Below are 20,063 nucleotides of genomic sequence, written 5' to 3'. Positions count from 1 at the left end.
CATCTTTAGATTTAGGGGAGCTAGTCTCAAACGTTTGTTGGGGGAGACCTAGGGTTTTTTGGGGGGAGTTATTTGTCCTGTCTGCACGCTTCTTATGATGGAGGACCGCTGTAGTCACCCCCAACGACACGTTCTCAAGATGGAGAGTGAGGGAACAGCTGCAGTTGCCTGCGGTTCCTGCGCAATGTTTGCCATCTTGCCAAAGGTTGCAGGCAGCTTTACCTGCAGCAATTGCATGTTGATTGCCCTCTTAAAAGACAAAGTCCAGCAACTGGAGGAATGTGTAGCTACGCTCCAAAGAATTAGAGAGCTGGAGCTCTTCTTGGAAGCAACAGAGCACACCGTCTCCACCAAGGAGGAGACAGGAGACTCCCCTGAGAAGGAGGCTAGTTCACCAACACAGGAGCCAGATATATGGAGAAACGTGACGCAAAGAAGTAGGAAGCCCAGGGTTCACTCTGATTGTTTAGAAATACAGAATCGCTTTGAGGTCCTCTCCCCTAGCATGGAAGACAAAGAGCAGACTCCATTTGAGGATCTCTCCCTCGTTACAGTCGATCAGGTATATGAAGACGAGCAGCAAAGTCAGTCCTCAGGGAATGTGCAGGTGACCTTGGAACGGACAGCTCGCGGAAGAACCCCGACCAAACCTAAGAGGAGGCGTGTAGTGGTGATAGGGGATTCCCTACTGAGGGGAACAGAAGCAGTGATCTGTGGGCCTGACAAGATGTCTCGGGAAGTGTGCTGTCTCCCCAGGGCTAAGATCCAAGATGTAACTGAACGACTGCAAGGAATCATAAAACCCACTGACAAATACCCCTTCCTCTTGGTTCATGTGGGAACCAATGACACTGCAAGCAATAGCCTCCAGAAGATCAAAAGAGACTATGAGGCTCTGGGCAGGAAATTGAAGCAATTAAATGCACAAATTGTCATCTCATCTGTCCTCCCAGTTGAACGACGTGGCCCAGGGAGAGAGGGGAAAATAGTGGAAGTGAACAGCTGGCTTCGCAAATGGTGTAAACAGGAACGGTTTGGATTTTTAGATCACGGACTGCAGTTTCTTGAAGATGGACTTCTGGCAAGCGATGGGCTGCACCTCACAATGGTTGGGAGGAATGTTTTTGCCAAAAATCTCAGAAACCTCATCAGGAGGGCTTTAAACTGACTAACGTGGGGGAGGGAGACAGTGCTCCTGAAGGTAGGAGTCTATCAATTGATGAAGATGATCATCCAAATGTCATAGACCAAATGGAGCAAACAGCACGCAGACCTAGTGGTGGGAGGAAAAAATCCTTAAATAAGAGACACGGGGAAATGATTAATGGACTTCAATGTCTGTACACTAATGCGCAAAGCATGGGAAATAAACAAGATGAGCTTGAGCTCTTGGTACAGCAAACTAAATATGACATAATAGGCATCACTGAAACCTGGTGGGATAAGTCCCATGACTGGAATGTAATAATGGAGGGATACAATCTATTTCAGAGAAACAGACCAGACAAGAAAGGAGGAGTGGCGTTATATGTCAGGGATGTGTATACCTGTGAAGAGAGCCAAGATTTAGAACCTCAAAGCCAAAGTGAGAGCATTTGGGTCAAAATTAAGGGAGAGAAGAATAACAGAGACCTCATTGTGGGAGTTTACTATAGATCCCCAAGCCAAACGGAGGACATAGATGATGCCTTCCTGGAACAGATGGCCAAGCATGCAAAAGGAAGGGAGATAGTAGTAATGGGGGACTTCAATTACCCGGATATTTGCTGGATGTCAAACTCAGCCAAGAGCATAAGGTCAAACAGATTCCTCACTGGTCTTGCAGACAACTTCGTTGTCCAGAAAGTGGGAGAAGCAACAAGAGGAATAGCCATTTTAGATCTGGTCCTAACCAATGTTGATGACCTGGTTAGTGGGGTAGAAGTGGAAGGATCATTAGGCGCGAATGATCATGCTCTTCTGAAGTTTACTATACAGCGGAAAGGAGCAGCCAAGCATACTAGGACTCAATTTCTTGACTTTAAGAAAGCCGACTTTATAAAACTTAGAGAAGTGCTGGGTGAGATCCCATGGACAGTAATACTAAAAGGAAAGGGAGTTCATGATGGCTGGGAGTTTGTTAAGAGGGAGATAGTAAAAGCACAACTTCAGGCAATACCAATGAGACGGAAACATGGAAGGTGCCTAAAGAAGCCAGGGTGGCTATCTAAAGAACTTTTAACTGAGTTAAGATTAAAAAAGGATGTGTACAAAAAATGGAAAAGGGGGGAAACCACCAAAGAGGAATTCAAACAAATAGCCAGCACGTGTAGACACAAAGTCAGAAAAGCTAAAGCACAGAATGAACTCAGGCTTGCTAGAGAGGTTAAAAGCAACAAAAAAGGCTTTTATCGGTATGGTCATAGCAAAAGGAAGAACAAAGAAACAGTGGGGTCACTCAGAGGAGAAGATGGTGAAATGCAAACAGGGGACACAGAAAGGGCTGAACTCCTCAATGCCTTCTTTGCCTCAGTCTTCTCCGAGAAAGAAAACAATGCACGACCTGAAGAATTTGGAGCAAATGATTCAGCAGAGGAAACACAGCCCAGAATAACTAAGGAGATAGTACAAGAATACTTGGCTAGTTTAGATGTATTCAAGTCTCCAGGGCCAGATGAACTACATCCAAGAGTATTAAAAGAACTGGCAGATGTGATCTCAGAACCACTGGCAGTCATCTTTGAGAATTCCTGGAGAACAGGCGAAGTCCCGGCAGACTGGAGGAGGGCAAATGTTGTCCCTATTTTCAAAAAGGGAAAAAGAGAGGACCCAAATAATTACCGCCCAGTCAGTCTGACATCAATACCAGGGAAGATTCTGGAGCAGATCATTAAGCAAACAGTCTGTGAGCACCTAGAAAGGAATACTGTGATCACCAATAGTCAGCATGGATTTCTGAAAAATAAGTCATGTCAGACTAACCTGATCTCATTTTTTGACAGAATTACAAGCCTGGTAGATGAAGGGAACGCAGTGGATGTAGCCTACCTTGATTTCAGCAAGGCATTTGACAAGGTGCCCCATGATATTCTTGTAAAGAAGCTGGCAAAATGCGGACTTGACTATGCTACCACTCAGTGGATTTGTAACTGGCTGTCTGACCGAACCCAAAGGGTGCTCATCAATGGTTCCTCTTCATCCTGGAGAAGAGTGACTAGTGGGGTGCCACAGGGTTCTCTCTTGGGCCCGGTCTTATTCAACATCTTTATCAACGACTTGGATGATGGACTCAAGGGCATCCTGATCAAATTTGCAGATGACACCAAACTGGGAGGGGTGGCTAACACCCCAGAGGACAGGATCACATTTCAAAACGACCTTGACAGATTAGGGAACTGGGCCAAAACAAACAAGATGAATTTTAACAGGGAGAAATGTAAAGTATTGCACTTGGGCAAAAAAAATGAGAGGCACAAATACAAGATGGGTGACACCTGGCTTGAGAGCAGTACATGTGAAAAGGATCTAGGAGTCTTGGTTAACCACAAACCTGATATGAGCCAACAGTGTGACGCGGCAGCTAAAAAAGCCAATGCAATTCTGGGCTGCATCAATAGGAGTATAGCATCTAGATCAAGGGAAGTAATAGTGCCACTGTATTCTGCTCTGGTCAGACCTCACCTGGAGTACTGTGTCCAGTTCTGGGCACCACAGTTCAAGAAGGACACTGACAAACTGGAACGTGTCCAGAGGAGGGCAACCAAAATGGTCAAAGGCCTGGAAACGATGCCTTATGAGGAACGGCTAAGGGAGCTGGGCATGTTTAGTCTGGAGAAGAGGAGGTTAAGGGGTGATATGATAGCCATGTTCAAATATATAAAAGGATGTCACATAGAGGAGGGAGAAAGGTTGTTTTCTGCTGCTCCAGAGAAGCGGACACGGAGCAATAGTTCCAAACTACAAGAAAAAAGATTCCACCTAAACATTAGGAAGAACTTCCTGACAGTAAGAGCTGTTCGACAGTGGAATTTGCTGCCAAGGAGTGTGGTGGAGTCTCCTTCTTTGGAGGTCTTTAAGCAGAGGCTTGACAACCATATGTCAGGAGTGCTCTGATGGTGTTTCCTGCTTGGCAGGGGGTTGGACTCAATGGCCCATGTGGTCTCTTCCAACTCTATGATTCTATGATTCTATGATTCTATGAATTTGTGAAAGGACCTCAGCAGCTATGGGGGAGTTCTTTCCAGTGCAGTGCAATAGCTTCCTTATCTTTTAGAAGTGTGGTACTGTCTGCTGGGCGTAGGGGGCATATGCCATGATTTATTGGCCCATAGATGGTCTTTGTGGCTTCAAATAAGCTCTGTGCATCATGAGTTAGTTTGAGAACTAAGCTGTTCGAAAACTGAGGTACCACTGTCTTTATTTTCCCCAATTTGAACTGTATTCATCCCCCCCCCCCCGTGGTGATTTTCTTGAGTCAAAATGAGAGTACCCCTAACCATTTTTTTAGAAAGGAAAAAAGAAGCACTCAGTTATACCATAAAATTGTATATCAATGGAAAGATAATTTAATGAAGAATGTAATCCGATAACTTTTATGAAGGATTATTTATTGCAATGGCAGTCATAAAGAACCGTGAAACACACAGAAAAAAAAGAGCTATACAGGTTAAATTGCCATAAATAAATAAGTGGGTTTTGGGTTGCAGTTTGGGCACTCGGTTATAAAGGTTCACAATCACTGTGCTATTCAATTGAGCGTAACAGCAACATTTATACCCCGCCCATCTGGCTGGGTTTTCCCAGCCATTTGGGCGGCTCACAACAGAATATTTCTTTAAAAACCAATGAAACATCAAACATTAAAAGCTTCTCCATACTGGGCTGCCTTAATATGTCTTCTAAAAGTCAGATAGATGTTTATTTCCTTGTCATTTGACAGGAGGGCGTTCCACAGGGCGGGCGCCACTACCGAGAAGGCCCTCTGCCTGGTTCCCTGTCATTGAGTTGATAGAGAATCTATCCTAAATTTGTCAGCTTCCCTCAAAGATCAGGATCAGGAAGTTTTTAATGTTTGATGTCTTATTATGTTTTTATATTTTGCTGGAAGCCGCCCAAAGTGGCTGTGGAATTATTATTATTATTCTCCCCATTCTTCATTTGCAATCCTACGAGCTGAATTTGATTTGAGTCCTGGGATAGCTCAGTTGGCAGAGCATGAGACTCTCAGGGTTGTGGGTTCAGCCCCACCTTGTCAAAAAAATTCCTTCATTGCAGGTAGTCTATGAACCTCACTTATTTGAAATGAGGAAACCACCACAATGGAGGCGGTTGGAGAATGGATGGTGGCTAATGGATTGAGGCTGAATCCTGACAAGACAGAAGTACTGTTTTTGGGGGACAGGAGGCGGGCGGGTGTGGGGGATTCCCTGATCCTGAATGGGATAACTGTGCCTCTGAAGGACTAGGTGCGCAGCCTGGGAGCCATTTTGGACTCACAGCTTTCCATGGAGGTGCAGGTCAGTTCTGTGTCCAGGGCAGCTGTCTGCCAGCTCCACCTGGTACGCAGGATGAGACCCTACCTGCCTGCAGACTGCCTCGCCAGAGTGGTGCATACTCTGGTTATCTCCTGCTTGGACTACTGCCATGCGCTCTATGTGGGGCTACCTCTGAAGGTGACGCGGAAATTACAACTAATCCAGAATGCGGCAGCTAGACTGGGGACTGGGAGTGGCCACGAAGACCACATAACACTGGTCTTGAAAGACCTACACTGGCTCCCAGTACATTTCCGAGCACAATTCAAAGTGTTGGTGTTGACCTTTAAAGCCCTAAACGGCCTCAGTCCTGTATACCTGAAGGAGCATCTCCACCCCCATTGTTCTGCCCGGACACTGAGGTCCAGCACTGTGCCAAAACGGGCCCTAAACCCCAATTGAAATGGATCCAGAAAATCAGTTTCTTCCAATAGCACCTAGAAAAATGACCTTTTTAGGTAATGAAGTGATACTCTCTCCAGTGGCATAGGAAGGGGTGTGTGGGCTTCCCCAGGTGTCATCACAGGGTGTGTGTGCGCGACAAAATGGCAAAAATATGCATGTATAAAATAAAATAAATTTGGGCCCACAATATTTTGTGAATTTTTTTTTTAAATGAGATTAATAACTTTGCCTGACCACTGATTAACCTCAGCAAGTCAACATAATACGTATTGAAACGTTTTTGTTCAGTCAACAAACGCAACAAAAAGCATCTTAACTTGATGCTGTGCAGTGGAAAGAAGATGGATAAGGAAGGGGGAGGGTTTTTTTCGTTCAGACGAAAGTGAAAGGAATTGGTTTTGATGATTTGATTTCAAAATTTGCAGAGAACAAAGTTAGGGGGGAAAGGTTTTAAGTGCTTACACTCAAAATGCTAAGTAAATAATAAACCAGAAATACAGGCTTGCAACTGTATTTTATTTTTCCTTCTTTTAATAATTTCAAGGGGGGGGGGGTTGACCAAAAAAAATAAATTGCACTGAGTGCCACCTGGCCTTAGTACACCACTGCCCTGGTGCCCCCCAACTCTCCAGGTCTATGATTCTATGACAGAGAGAGGACATGGGAGAACGTATGAGATGTTAAAATACAAGAGTTCTAATTCCTGGAGGAGACTGCATTGATGGCTAATAGCCAGTTGGAGGTGGCAAAGCGTCTGAATATCAGTTGCTGGAAACCCAGGGAGAGGAGAGGGTTCTGGTGCTCATGTTTGGCTGACTAGGTCTCCCATAATCTCCTGGCCTAGTCACATAGCCCCTTGCTCTTGAGCTCGGATCCTGCTTTCCGGCTTCTTTCTGGGGGCACCTGGCCAGCCAGGGAGAGAACTGGAGGGTGAACAAGGTGGGCCATAGGAACGTGAAGTTCTTATAGGGCCACAGGGTAGGACACAGCTGTTGTGGCTGCGCATCCTCTCCACGCTGCCGCATGCCCCCCGCCCAGGAGGCAAAGGCCACAGCAGCTCCGGTTCCCCTGGCAAAACTCCTTCCCTGCTGAATAGCAACAAAGGGCAATGTGCGGAGAACCTGACTGCTGTTGGCTCCGATTCAGCTGTAAAGAGGGGAGAAGTGGGGGAGCCAAGTGTGGACGAGCCCCGAGTGCCTCACGCCAGCAGGATGTCCTCTGGGGAAAGATGATCTGCAAAAAGGATCCCACTTGTCTTCCACTGGGCGACCAGCAGATCCAAAGAGATCTCGGCAGCCGGAAGATATAAGATTGCACAGCAGGCTGGGGCTTGTCTGTTGACCTCTGCGATGTTCCTCTTCACGGCTTGGCACCAGGAAGGACGCCTCTCCCAAACCCCACTCGGTGGTGTCATTCACCTTCTGGAGACACTTGCAAGGGGGAGAAAAATAGCTGAACAACTCCTTCAACTCACATTAGTTTATTTTAATGAGGCACAAAAATAAGGGCAAGATAGGGAGAAGAGGGAAAACACCAGATCAAGACACCAGAAAAGAATGAATCCTTCCTTGAGGATGTTAAGGCATGATCCAGATAACACAGCCAACTCATGACTGGGTTGCACGCTGACCTTGCATGTCCTGAAACACACCCCTTCCCTGCAGGTTGCTCCCCGCTGGCAGAAGATATGCAGTCATGCACACTGGATTTGGAGCGGTCTCTGCACATTTCCTTCCTCTTCCCCCCATCACTCACTCCAGTCTCAGGAAGACCAGGTGCTTTGCTCTGGTGAGACATTTTAGGAGAGGCAGGTGGCCTGTTCAGTCTCTCTCCTCTGTTCCCACAGAGTGGGGATTCACGGGTTGTGTGGGATAATGGTTTGGGGCATCACACATGACCCACAGCAGGCCTTGGAGATCAGAAGCATAGAGAAGGGCTCGCCCCTGCCCCTTCATTTTGGGGATTAGTAGAGTGGGGGGAGGGGCTGATCCAGGCAAGCCAGCTGCAAAGTGGGATGTCCCACCCCCGCTCTGTAGGAAAATGGTTGGTTGTGCCTATGTGGAAAAATGGGCGCATGGGTGGAAATTTACTGCAGCCTGACCTTTTGGCAGGGCAGGCTGTGCTGGGCATGATCAGCGCGTGAACACCTCATGCTAGGCTGGTGATTGGTCCACATAGCATAGCCTGGTGATGGGGTGACTTCCATGTATGGTATTGTCTTTATCTGCCGGGTTGATACAATGTTGTAAGTTTTTTACTGTTCAAATAAGAAATGCTCGGCTGCAGCAGCTTTTAAGCTGGTTAGGCTCTTTCAATCCATCCTGGCGTGAGACTGATTATTTCTGATGACGAGCAGGCCCTCGTCACCGCCCAAGTGTGTACTACAAGATCATCTGTGAAGCAGAGATGGACCCAGCCTCTGGGGGTGGGAGAATATATATATATATATATATACACACACACACACACACACACACACACACACACACACACAGATAAGCAAAGTTACAGGGAACCAGGCAGATGACCTTCTTGGCAGTAGTGCCCAACGTCAAGGAGATAAAGAATTACACAACTTTTACAAGACATCGGAAGGTAGCCCTGTATCAGGAGGTTTTTTATGCTTGATGTTTTCCCCCATGTTTATAAGCTGCCTACAGTGAGGGCATTGGGAAACCCAGCCAGATGGGCAGGTTATATATACTATTACTACTGCTACTGCTGCTGCTGCTACTACTACTATTACCAGCCCTGCTTCCAAAGCAACACTCTCCCCCTCTCTTTGTAACATTACATTAAGTCAGACATCCTCAAACTCAGCCCTCCAGCTGTTTTGGGACTGCAACTCCCATCATCCCTGGCTAACAGATCCAGTGGTCAGGGATGATGGCAGCTGTACTCGCAAAACAGCTGGAGGGCCGAGGGTGGGGACACCTGCATTAAGTCTTACATTATGCTTACTATTGGGAGATGCTACCTTCATCTCAATACATGAAAGACTTAAACTGACGGAAATTCTTTCTATATTGCTGACATTTACATGATTTCTCTCTTCTCTGAGCTGATTGATGTCTTCTAAGTTTTACACTATCAGTGAACCTCTTTGCACACGGCATACATTGAAATGGTCTCTGCCCTTCGAGAGTCTACTGAGATTTTCAAAGTGTTTCACTTGGACGAAAATTCTTTTCACTCTCCATGTGAATCCGTTGATGAATTCTAAGTGTTCGACTTGTACTGAAGCTCTTTCCACACTCCAAGCATTTAAATTTCTCCCCTGTGTGAATCCGTTGATGAATTTTAAGTCTTGAACTGTCAGTGAAGTTTTTTCCACACTCCATGCATCTAAATGGTTTCTCCCCGGTGTGAATTCGTTGATGTTTTTTAAGGTTGCTATTCATACTAAAGCTCTTTCCACACTCCATACATTTAAATGGTTTCTCCCCAGTGTGAATCCGTTGATGAATTCTAAGCGTTCCACTTGCGCTGAAGCTCTTTCCACACTCTATACATTTAAATAGTTTCTCCCCAGTGTGAATCCGTTGATGTTTTTTAAGTGTTCCACTTGCACTGAAGCTCTTTCCACACTCTATACATTTGAATGGTTTCTCCCCAGTGTGAATCCGTTGATGCTGTTTAAGTGTTCTACTTGCAGTGAAGCTCTTTCCACAGTCTATACATTTGAATGGGTTCTCCCCTGTGTGAATCAGCTGATGAATTCTAAGTGTTCGACTCTCAGTGAAGCTGTTTCCACACTCTACACATTTAAATGGTTTTTCCCCAGTGTGAATCCGCTGGTGAATTCTAAGTGTTCCATGGTCAATGAAGCTCTTTCCACACTCTATACATTTAAATGGCTTCTCCCCAGTGTGAATCCGTTGATGTTTTTTAAGTGTTCCACTTGCACTGAAGCTCTTTCCACAGTCTATACATTTATATGGTTTCTCTCCTGTGTGAATTCGATGATGGGCTCTAAGCGATCCACGATCTGTAAAGCTCTTACTGCACACCCTGCAATTAAATGGTTTCTCCCCTGTGTGAGTCCGTTGATGAATTCTAAGTGTTTCACTCTTATGGAAGCTCTTTCCACACTCTATACATTTAAATGGTTTCTCCCCAGTGTGAATCCGCTGATGTTTTTTAAGTGTTCCACTTGCACTGAAGCACTTTCCACACTCTATACATTTAAATGGTTTCTCCCCAGTGTGAATCACCTGATGAATTTTAAGGTTTCCACTTGCACTGAAGCACTTTCCACACTCTATACATTTAAATGGGTTCTCCCCAGTGTGAGTCCATTTATGAATTCTAAGTGTTTCACTGTCAGTGAAACACTTTCCACACTCCATACATTTATATGGTTTCTCCCCAGTGTGAATCCGTTGATGTATTTTAAGTTTTCCACTGTTCCTGAAGCTCTTTCCACACTCCATACATTTAAATGGTTTCTCCCCTGTATGAATCCGTTGATGAATTCTAAGTGTTCCTCCTGCACTGAAGCTCTTCCCACACTCCATGCATTGGAATGGTTTCTCTCCTGTATGAATCCGTTGATGAATTTTAAGTTTTGAATTGTCAGTGAAGCTCGCTCCACACTCTATACATTTAAATGGTTTCTTCCCAGTGTGAATCTGTTGATGAACTCTAAGGCCTCCACTCTGACGGAAGCACTTTCCACACTCCATACATTTATATGGTTTCTCCCCTGTGTGAATCCGTTGATGTATTCTAAGTTTTCCACTGTCAATAAAGCTCTTTCCACACTCCATACATTCAAATGGTTTCTCTCCTGTGTGATTTCTTTGATGTCTTCTAAGTGTTCCGCTACAAGTGAAGCTCTTTCCACACTCCATGCATTCAAATGGTTTCTCTCCTGTGTGAATCCGTTGATGTTTCTTAAGGTTTGAATTCAGACTGAAGCACTTTCCACACTCCATACATTTAAATGGTTTCTCCCCTGTGTGAGTTCGTTCATGTGAACAAAGGTTTGTACTCTTACTGAAGCTCTTTCCACACTCCACACATGTAAATGGTTTCTCTCCTGTGTGAGTCCGTTGATGGTTTCTAAGTGTTCTGCTGCCAGTGAAGTTTGTTACAGACTCCATACCCTGAAAAGTCTTCTGCACTGCTTGCTTTGGAGCGCGTGGAAAATAAAGTCTTGTTCGGGTTTCAAGCTAGAGAACAAAGGAATATGAAAGACAAAAAGTTCAATTAGCATATTCTCCTTTTTAAACATCTCATTCATTCTCCCATGTCCTCCCCGTGTCATAGAATAATAGAACTGGAGAGTTGGAAGGGACCCCGGGCGCCATTTAGTCCAACCCCCTGCAATAAAGAAATGTCCATGAACATGCCTTCTACTTGTGTTGTTCAGTTTCTAATGATATATTTCATCCTCTGTATACTAATCCACCACACCCAAAGCCCCAAGACAAAGAAGGATGTCCAGCGATACCTGGGCTTCAGCAACTTCTACAGAAGGTTTATCAAGAACTTTGCCCACTTGACAGCGCCCATAACTGATTGCCTCAGTGGGAAGAAATTTATGTGAACTGAGGAGGCACAGAGGGGACTGGATAAACTAAAGAAGGTTTTTGCATTGGAGGGGCAGCTATTGCACATGAACCCAGACAAGCCGTTGGAAGGGAAACTGACGCCTCTGATCGGGCGATCGGAGCGGTCCTGCTGCAGCAAGATGCTGGGGGAGATTGGAGGCCGTGCATCTTTTTCTCCAGGAAACAACAAATCGGAGCAAAACTAAAGCATCTATGACAAAGAATTGCTGGCTATTTTTGCAGCCTTTAAGCAGTGGAGGCACTTCCTGATTGGGGCGAAGCAGCAGATACAGCTGTGCACAGATCACAAGAACCTGGAGTAGTGGTGGACCGTGCGTGTGCTTTGCCAAAGACAAATATGCTGGGCCGAGTTTTTTGGCAGCTTTAACTTTAGGATGCAGTACGTTCCGGGAGAGCAGAACGTGAGGGCAGATGCACTATCTCGCAAGCCCGAGAACTGGGAGGAAGAGGGACCTCCCGTGGCCAGGCTCATGTTCCCAGATGACAAATGGACTTGTGAAGGGGCACTAGTGGCATGTTCCCATGCAGTGACAGCGGAGGAGACCAGCAAGTTGTTCGAGGAGCACATTTTTTGACTGCATGGGGTTCCTTCAAGGGTAATTTCTGACCGGGGAGGCAGTTCACCTTGCATTTTTGGCACAAGCTCATGAGTTTATTGCAGGTAGAGGTGAGCTAAACGGCCTCGGCCCAGTATACCTGAAGGAGCGTCTCCACCCCCATTGTTCTGCCCAGACGCTGAGGTCCAGCGCTGAGGGCCTTCTGGCAGTTCCCTCCCTGCAAGAAGCAAAGCTACAGGGAACCAGGCAGAGGGCCTTCTCGGTGGTGGCGCCCGCCCTGTGGAACGCCCTCCCACCAGATGTCAAAGAGATAAACAACTACCTGACATTCAGAAGATATCTTAAGGCAGCCCTATTCAGGGAAGTTTTTAATGTGTGACATCTTAGTGTATTTTTGGTCTTTGTGGAAGCTGCCCAGAGTTGCTGGGGAAACCCAGCCAGATGGTGGGGTACAAACAAATTATTATTATTATTATTATTATTATTAAGCAAAGGCTCACTCAGGCTGAGGTGAGCCACGACACCGCTCCCAGGGAAACAGAAAGGGAGAGTGACGTGCTGCTTCTGTCGCATAGTTTTCGCCAGGGAAATAAACATAAGGAAGAAAGGAGGAGAGGGAGGTTTCCCGGGCTTTTGTGCTGGAGAGCAAACCAGAAGAAACCACTCCCGGAATCTACTAGTGATTGAGGCAGATATAGATTTTGGACTTCTGCACTGTACATAGTTTTCCACTCAATAAAAGCTGTAAAAGGCAGGACGGAGTCCTGGCTGTTTACTTCGTGAGCAACCACACACATTCCTCACAGTAAGTATACAAACCACATGTCTGAAAAATTACAGGAGGACCAACTCTCCCAATGCCATAATAATAATAATTTATTATTTATCCCTGCCTATCTGGCTGAGTTTCCCCAGCCACTCTGGGGAATCAAGTGTTAAAAACAATACAGCATTAAATATTAACAACTTCCCTAAACAGGGCTGCCTTTAGATGCCTTTAAAAATAAGATAGCTGCTTATTTCCTTGACATCTGATGGGAGGGCATTCCACAGGGCAAGCGCCACTACCCAGAAGGCCCTCTGTCTGGTTCCCTGTAACCTCACTTTTTGCAATGAGGGAACCGCCAGAAGGCCCTCGGCGCTGGATTTCAGTGTCCAAGTTGAACGATGGAGGTGGAGACGCTCCTTCAGGTATACAGGACTGAGGCCATTTAGGGTTTAAAAGGTCAGCACCAACACTTTGAATTATGCTCAGAAATGTACTAAAATTTTCCTCTGCAGTAAGGGAGGCAAATGGAAGCCTTCCCATTGTCTTTGTGCTTACGAATACTGTCTTAAGGAGGGATGAACAGGGTGGGCCTGTGACCTGGATTCAGGAACTAAAGTATTTACCATCACAAAAGAATGGCCAGGCTGCCCAGGTAATGCAGTTAGTGACCATTAACATGTGGAGTTAAGATGGCGTCTGGCACGTTTCTCTGCGCCACTGTGCTTCTGTGCCAATAGAAAAACTCATTAGCTCTCTTAGCATAGTCCCAGCAGAGTTTAGGCAGCGGGAGAAACTATTGCCGTGTGTGGATAATAAATCAGACTGCAAGCTTCTCGCTTATCTCCAACAGTCTTTTATTGCGTAGAAAAACATCGTAAATTAGCCCGGCGAAAGAGCAGGCATCCCTTTCGCCTCTTCAGTCAAAACCAAAGAGAACTCACACAAAGGAAAAATTCCCGTATGTGAACATAACCACGCCTCAGAATGTGAGACATCACTCAGAACTGTTTAACCCTGTAAGTTCTGATTCTCCTCACATAACAGGTATCCTTGGGGACAGGTTTTCTGCTGTAGACCGCCTCCTGTGATGTATTCCTGCTGTAGACAGTCTCCTTCTGTATGATATTTGGGGGGGTGGTCTTGGGTGGGCAATTTCAAAAGACTATATAAGGCCTTGCACACCTCCCTCCTGGTTGTGGTGAGGGGGGGGGGGACACTGTTGCAATAAAGATCAGGCTACTAGCCGCTTTGCTTCGCCATATACTCTGGTTGGCCTCTGTTATTTTCTCCTACCTACCGTATTTTTCGCTCCATAAGGCGCACCTGATCATAAGGGGCACCTAGTTTCTAGAGGAGGAATTCAAGAAAAAAATATTATTTAAAGGGAGCGCTGAGCAGAGCTCCCTGGTGCCCTGCGGAGGCTTTGCGCCAGTAAGGCAGAAGCTAAAAGCTAAAAGGCAGAAGCTGTGCAGCGCTCTCTCTCGCTGTTCTGGCTTCTGGGGTAGCCCGCGAAGGCTCCACAGGGCAGCATCGAGCCTTCATCCCGGGCTTCCCCCGCCAGCCCTGACAAACTCTGGGAGTATTCCCCACCTCCCACAAAAGCCCACAGGAGCTGCACACCCTTTAAGGAGCCTGCGAGCTTTAAGCTCCTGCGAGCTTTTTTTACGAGGTGGGAGACGCAGCCAGTCAGTCCCTTCTCCCTCCTCAGGGAAAAGCCCCCAAGAGCAGCATGCTCTTCAAAGGGTGTGCAGCTTCTGCGGGAGGTGGGGGAATTCTGTAACATCATTTGGGGAAGTTTTTCTAATGAGAAGATATTGTCACAGATGCTTGTTTTTGCCATTCTCAAAAGTGTGAATTTGTGTCTGCAGAGATAACATGCCTTTTCTTCACAGGAAAAATGTTATAAAGTAAACATACAGAGTTGAGGGGAAACCTTAATCCCATTGTTCCTTTGCAGATTTATATACACAGAATTAACCCCTTAAATTTGAAGTTCTAAGAGGTTCAATGAATAGATGGTTTGCAGTGGAAGAGATCTGCACAAGTAGCTAAGTGTGAAGCAGTAAAAATGAAAGTGCAACCTTGTGAGCAGAATACTCCACACATCTTGGGGTCTTTGTGTAATAATTGTGCAAGTCAGACTTGAGGCAAGTGCTGAAGGCTCTTCAGGGCTGGCAACTTCTTCCCAATCCCACTGGGTTCCAACAACCGCACTAACACTTAACTGTACAGAATAGGCACCTGAATGCAGAAGCCAATCCAAAGGGGTGGCTGGTAGTGGAGGTGGTGAAATGCTTAAGTTCTGAGTTTTTCATGTGCGCTAAAACTCAGCCTGCTTGGTTGTTTTTTATTTAAAAAAATGTTTACCAACATGCTATAATATTATTGTTTTAGTTAAATAAATTGTTTAAGTTGTTACTAAGGCAATGATTATTTTTCTCCTTCCAGTAAATTACAGCAGAACTGTTGTCCAAATATAGACAATTAACTTATTAAACCTCAGAATGATTTCATAATTATCTGTCTATGTATTTCTAACAGTGTGTTTGTGGGGAGGGCTCTTCCCCCTGCTAGCCCATTCTCCATCTTGGGCTTGGGGACGGGCCCATACTCCACCTCAGCGTGAAGGACTCCAAGGAGGCCCGGGACACTGCTGCTGCCGCTTTGCCGGTGAGTCTTGGGGAGGACCGCTCCCCCTGCAAGCCCATTCTCCACCTTGGGCCTGGGGGCGGGCCCCAGACTCCACCTCAGCATATAAGGCTCCACGGAGGCCTCGGAACATTGCTGCTGCCACTCTGCCGTGCATTTGTGGGGAGGGCTCTTCCCCCTGCAGGCCCACTCTCCACCAGGCCAGGGGGCGGGGCCCACGCTCACCACCGACGCAGCCTCGGGGACACTGGTGCTGCTGCAGCGGTTGTTTGAAGTGTTCTTATATGTTTTAAACTGTTTTTATTTTTTGCTTTGTTGTACCACCATAAGCGGTGGTTTTTATCCATGTACTTTTATTTTGTTTTGATTTATTTTGGGTTGGGGTGGGGTGGTTGGGGAGTGGGGTGGGGATTGGTTTTGTTTTCGTGTAATTGTTTTTGTTTGTTTGCTTTTATATTCTGTAAACGGAGGCGAGCATGAGGCTTGGGATTCCTACTGTGGAGGGGCGAGGGAGGTATGGCGGTGGGGGCAGATGTCATAGGCGAAGGGGATCGAGATACGGATATGCTCGTACCCCTTCCAATCTGCGCCCCATCCCGAGAGACGGGGGTAGGGTGAGCAAGGATTACTCACCTCCGTCACTGGTGTTGTGCAATGCCAGGTCTATAGGCAACAAAACCGCCACCCTGCGAGATTTCTTCACCTCGCAGGGGGTTGACCTGGCATGTGTGACTGAGACCTGGGTGCGCGAAGGGGATACTGTTACCTTACGAGAGATGGCGCCCCCGGGTTTCTCCGTCCTTCACCAGTCGCGGACTGTGGGCCGGGGGGGAGGGGTGGCGTTATTAATCCGGGAAGATTGTTCTTTCAGGGCTCTACCATCGCCATCGATCCCCGGCATTGAATGTGTTGGCCTAGTGTGGGGCTCCGAGGTGAGCTTGGCTGTCTGGCTGGTGTACCGGCCACCTAGCGCACCAGCAGCCACCCTGTCAGGCCTGCTGGAGGCGGTGGCCGGCTGGGCCTTGGAGTTCCCTAACCTATTGGTATTGGGGGACTTCAACATCCATGCTGATGTCACTCCCTCCTCACAGGCTCTGGACCTGGTGTCTTCCATGGCGACACTAGGGCTCTCCCAGTTTGTTTCGGGCCCCACACATCAAGCAGGCCACACGCTGGATTTGATCTTTGGCGTCGGTATAGATGTGATCATGTTTCCTTCGATGAAGGTGCCATGGTCTGATCACTATGCTCTGAAAGCCAGGATTGACGTTCCACCCCCACCCTGCTTGGGTGGCGAGCCAATTTGGGCTCGCCCGCAGAGGCTGATGGACCCTGATAGATTCCGTCAAGCCTTGCGGGACCTTTCTCCCCCTGGCGACTCATTGACTGAGCTTGTTGAGGGCTGGAATACCCAGCTCCTGGCAGCCATCAATGAGATCGCACCTAAGCGCCCTCTGCGACCCCGCAGAAACCGGGCTCCCTGGTTTACCGAGGAGCTCCGGAAAATGAAGCGGGACCTCAGACGGCTAGAGCGAGTATGGCGGGGTGCCCGTGACGGAGCTTCAAGAACATCTTATAGGGTTTTTATGAAAACCTATGAGATGGCAGTGAAGGCCGCTAAAAAGTCCTACTTCTCGGCCTCCATTGCATCCGCTAGCTCTCGCCCGGCGCAATTATTTAGTATAATTTGGTCTTTAACGTCCCTCGAAGGACAGCCAAATTTAAATAACAATCTGACAGACAGCTGTGAGGCATTTGCGAGCTTTTTTGCGGAGAAGGTCTTGTTGCTCCGCCATGACCTCCCTGCCAATTTGGATACAATAAAGGAACTGGAGGCCCCTCGACTGTCCTCGGGTTCAGTATTGGACCATTTTGACTGGATATCCCCAGCTGATGTAGACAGACTCCTCCGAGCTGGAAAGCCCACCACCTGTCCTCTCGACCCGTGCCCGTCCTGGCTGATTAGAGAGTGTCCAGACGAGGTGCGGGCCCCCCTGGGGGATATCATCAATCTGTCCCTTGGCACCGGGACATTCCCAGGGGAACTGAAGGAGGCAGTGGTGCGCCCGCTCTTAAAGAAAACATCATTAGATCCCTTAGATCTATCCAATTACCGCCCGGTTTCGAATCTTCCATTCCTGGGTAAGGTGATTGAGAGAGCGGTTGCTGAACAGCTTGGTAGGTTTCTGGATGAAACATCAGCTCTGGATCCATTCCAGTCCGGCTTCCGCGCTGGTCATGGGACCGAGACGGCTCTGGTCGCCCTAACAGATGATCTCCGCAGGCAGCTGGATCAAGGCGGGTCGGGGCTGCTGATTCTTCTAGACCTGTCAGCAGCCTTCGACATGGTCGATCACGAACTCCTGGACCACCGCCTTGCCGACGTGGGGATCCAGGGCACAGTCCTTCAATGGCTGCGCTCGTTTCTCTCTGGTCGGGGACAGAGGGTGGCGCTTGGGGGGGAATTGTCATCCCGCCACTCCTTGGTGTGTGGTGTGCCTCAGGGTGCAATACTCTCCCCGATGCTTTTTAACATCTTTATGCGCCCCCTCGCCCAGCTTGTCCGGAGTTTTGGGCTGGGCTGCCATCAGTATGCTGATGACACCCAACTCTATTTGTTGATGGACGGCCACCTGGACTTGGCCCCAGACACACTGATCAGATGCTTGGAGGCTGTGGCTGGATGGTTACGTGGGAGCCGGTTGAAGTTAAATCCTTCGAAGACAGAGGTCCTCTGGCTGGGACGGGACGACATGGGACTGAGGTTGCAACTCCCATCTCTTGCGGGGGTGCAATTAGTGCCAGCACCGTCCGTTAAGAGTTTGGGTGTAATCTTCGATACCTCCCTCTCCATGGAGGCGCAGATTGCAGCTATAACAAAGGCGGCATTTTTTCATCTCCGCCAAGCTAAGCAGTTGGCTCCTTACCTCTCTCGCCCTGACCTAGCCACTGTGATCCACGCGACGGTCACCTCCAGACTGGATTATTGTAACTCGCTCTACGTGGGGCTGCCCTTGAGACTGACCCAGAAACTCCAGCGGGTGCAGAATGCCGCAGCGACACTCCTTACGGGGTCTTCGCTTAGAGATCACATTCATCCGGTGCTATATCAGCTGCACTGGCTCCCGGTGGAGTACAGGATCAGGTTTAAGGTGCTGGTTTTAACCTTCAAAGCCCTATACGGCCTAGGGCCCTCGTACCTACGGGATCGCCTCTCCTGGTATGCCCCACAGAGGAACTTACGATCTTCAAATAAAAACACCTTGAGGGTCCCAGGCCTCAGAGAGGTTAGGCTGGCCTCAACTAGAGCCAGAGCTTTTTCGGCTGCGGCTCCAACCTGGTGGAACGCTCTGTCACAAGAGACAAGGGCCCTGCAGGACGTGACATCTTTCCGCAGGGCCTGCAAGACAGAGCTGTTCCACCTGGCATTTGGTCAGGGCGCAGCCTGACCCCCTCCTCTGGCAATCTTTACAAAACTTTAGTTTATGGTTGCCATCGATTTTGATTTTAATTCATTTTTATAATGTTTTATAATGTCATACTGTTTTAGTGTTGTTAGCCGCCCTGAGCCTGGCTTCGGCTGGGGAGGGCGGGATATAAATAAAATTTATTATTATTATTATTATAACCAAATCAGAAATTTTTGATTTAAATAGAATCATACTGACTAGTGATTTACCGTAAATTGTGATTGAAATCAATTTGATTTATATCAAATCCACCCTGATTGCAATCTATCACAATGTCTGAAATAAGGATGGAACTATACAGAGGCGAACAGGACAATGTCCTGGCAGCTGCTACTACTTAGGGGTCTGAAACGGATAAATGAAAATATTCTCAATCCTCACACACTCAGTTTCATCAGCAGGGAAGCCAAGATGCATCCTAGCAGGACTTTTGGGTTTGCGCTAGGCGATAATTGGTGGTATTCAGGACAATCCAAAGTAGGGAGATGAGTCCTAGTGAATACAGATAACCTGCCAGTGTCATCAGGGAAGGGGGGGAGAAGGGGGGTCAGGGGTGCTGGAAGGGGAGGCGTCTCTGTTGAGGCTCCTCCCCCTTCCATTAACCCTTCCCTGGACTCCCTCTCTCCCTTTCCCCAGCCAGGCGCCCCACGACCCCAGGGAGAATGGGGGGGCTCAGCCCCACCCCCAGCCCTGCTTGGGGTCCTCCTTCCCCTTCCCGCCAAGGCTTTCAGGGGGGGGGCAGGGCAGCTGAGCATCTCTCGGCCCCCCAGGAAAGAGAAAGGGGAGTCTGGCGGTGCTGCTGCTGCTGCCCAGGAGATCTTGCCAGGTGTAGATCCCTGCAGGTGTTGGCTCCCCCCTTCCCCCCTGGGTCGGGGCCTGGATCGGGGCCCCTGTCGACGGGCCCCAGGGAGGGCGCTTTCCTTGGGGGGGGGTCTCTTCGTCCTCCCCCCTTATCCCCCCTCCCCTATCCCCCCCCCTTCTCTCCCTCCCTCTTTACCTCTTGGTCCTCCGCCTCCCTGGCTCCGGATTAGTCCGCTTTCCTTGTCAGCAATAGAAAGGGGGGCGGCGGCGACGGGGGGGTTTTCCTCCACTGACGCCCCTCCTCCTCTTCCGGTCTGGGAACT

At 48.0% G+C, this 20,063-nt stretch overlaps 1 protein-coding gene across 3 annotated transcripts; it reads right to left on the bottom strand.

Moving 5' to 3' along the window:
- Positions 1–6,120: 6,120 nt before the first annotated feature.
- Positions 6,121–20,042, bottom strand: LOC307208473 (uncharacterized protein). 3 transcript variants are annotated; one of them, XM_079963075.1, is made up of 2 exons: positions 19,937–20,042; positions 6,121–11,075 (listed from the first exon to the last, which is right to left on the bottom strand). In XM_079963075.1, exon 2 carries the CDS (start codon positions 11,021–11,023, stop codon positions 9,077–9,079), a length of 1,947 nt encoding a protein of 648 aa, XP_079819201.1. In that variant the 5' UTR covers positions 11,024–11,075; positions 19,937–20,042; the 3' UTR covers positions 6,121–9,076. The 3 variants fall into 3 exon arrangements, with proteins under 3 accessions (XP_079819201.1, XP_079819202.1, XP_079819200.1); XM_079963076.1 differs by having other exon boundaries at positions 6,121–11,092; positions 19,937–20,016; XM_079963074.1 differs by lacking the exon at positions 19,937–20,042 and adding an exon at positions 13,879–14,284 and having other exon boundaries at positions 6,121–13,252.
- Positions 20,043–20,063: the final 21 nt, after the last annotated feature.

The sequence above is a fragment of the Podarcis cretensis genome (assembly GCF_951804945.1).
Source record: "Podarcis cretensis genome assembly, chromosome: 2".
Taxonomy (NCBI): domain Eukaryota; kingdom Metazoa; phylum Chordata; class Lepidosauria; order Squamata; family Lacertidae; genus Podarcis; species Podarcis cretensis.
Note: the sequence above shows the minus strand (reverse complement) of the source record. Positions and strands in the feature narration are given on the sequence as shown.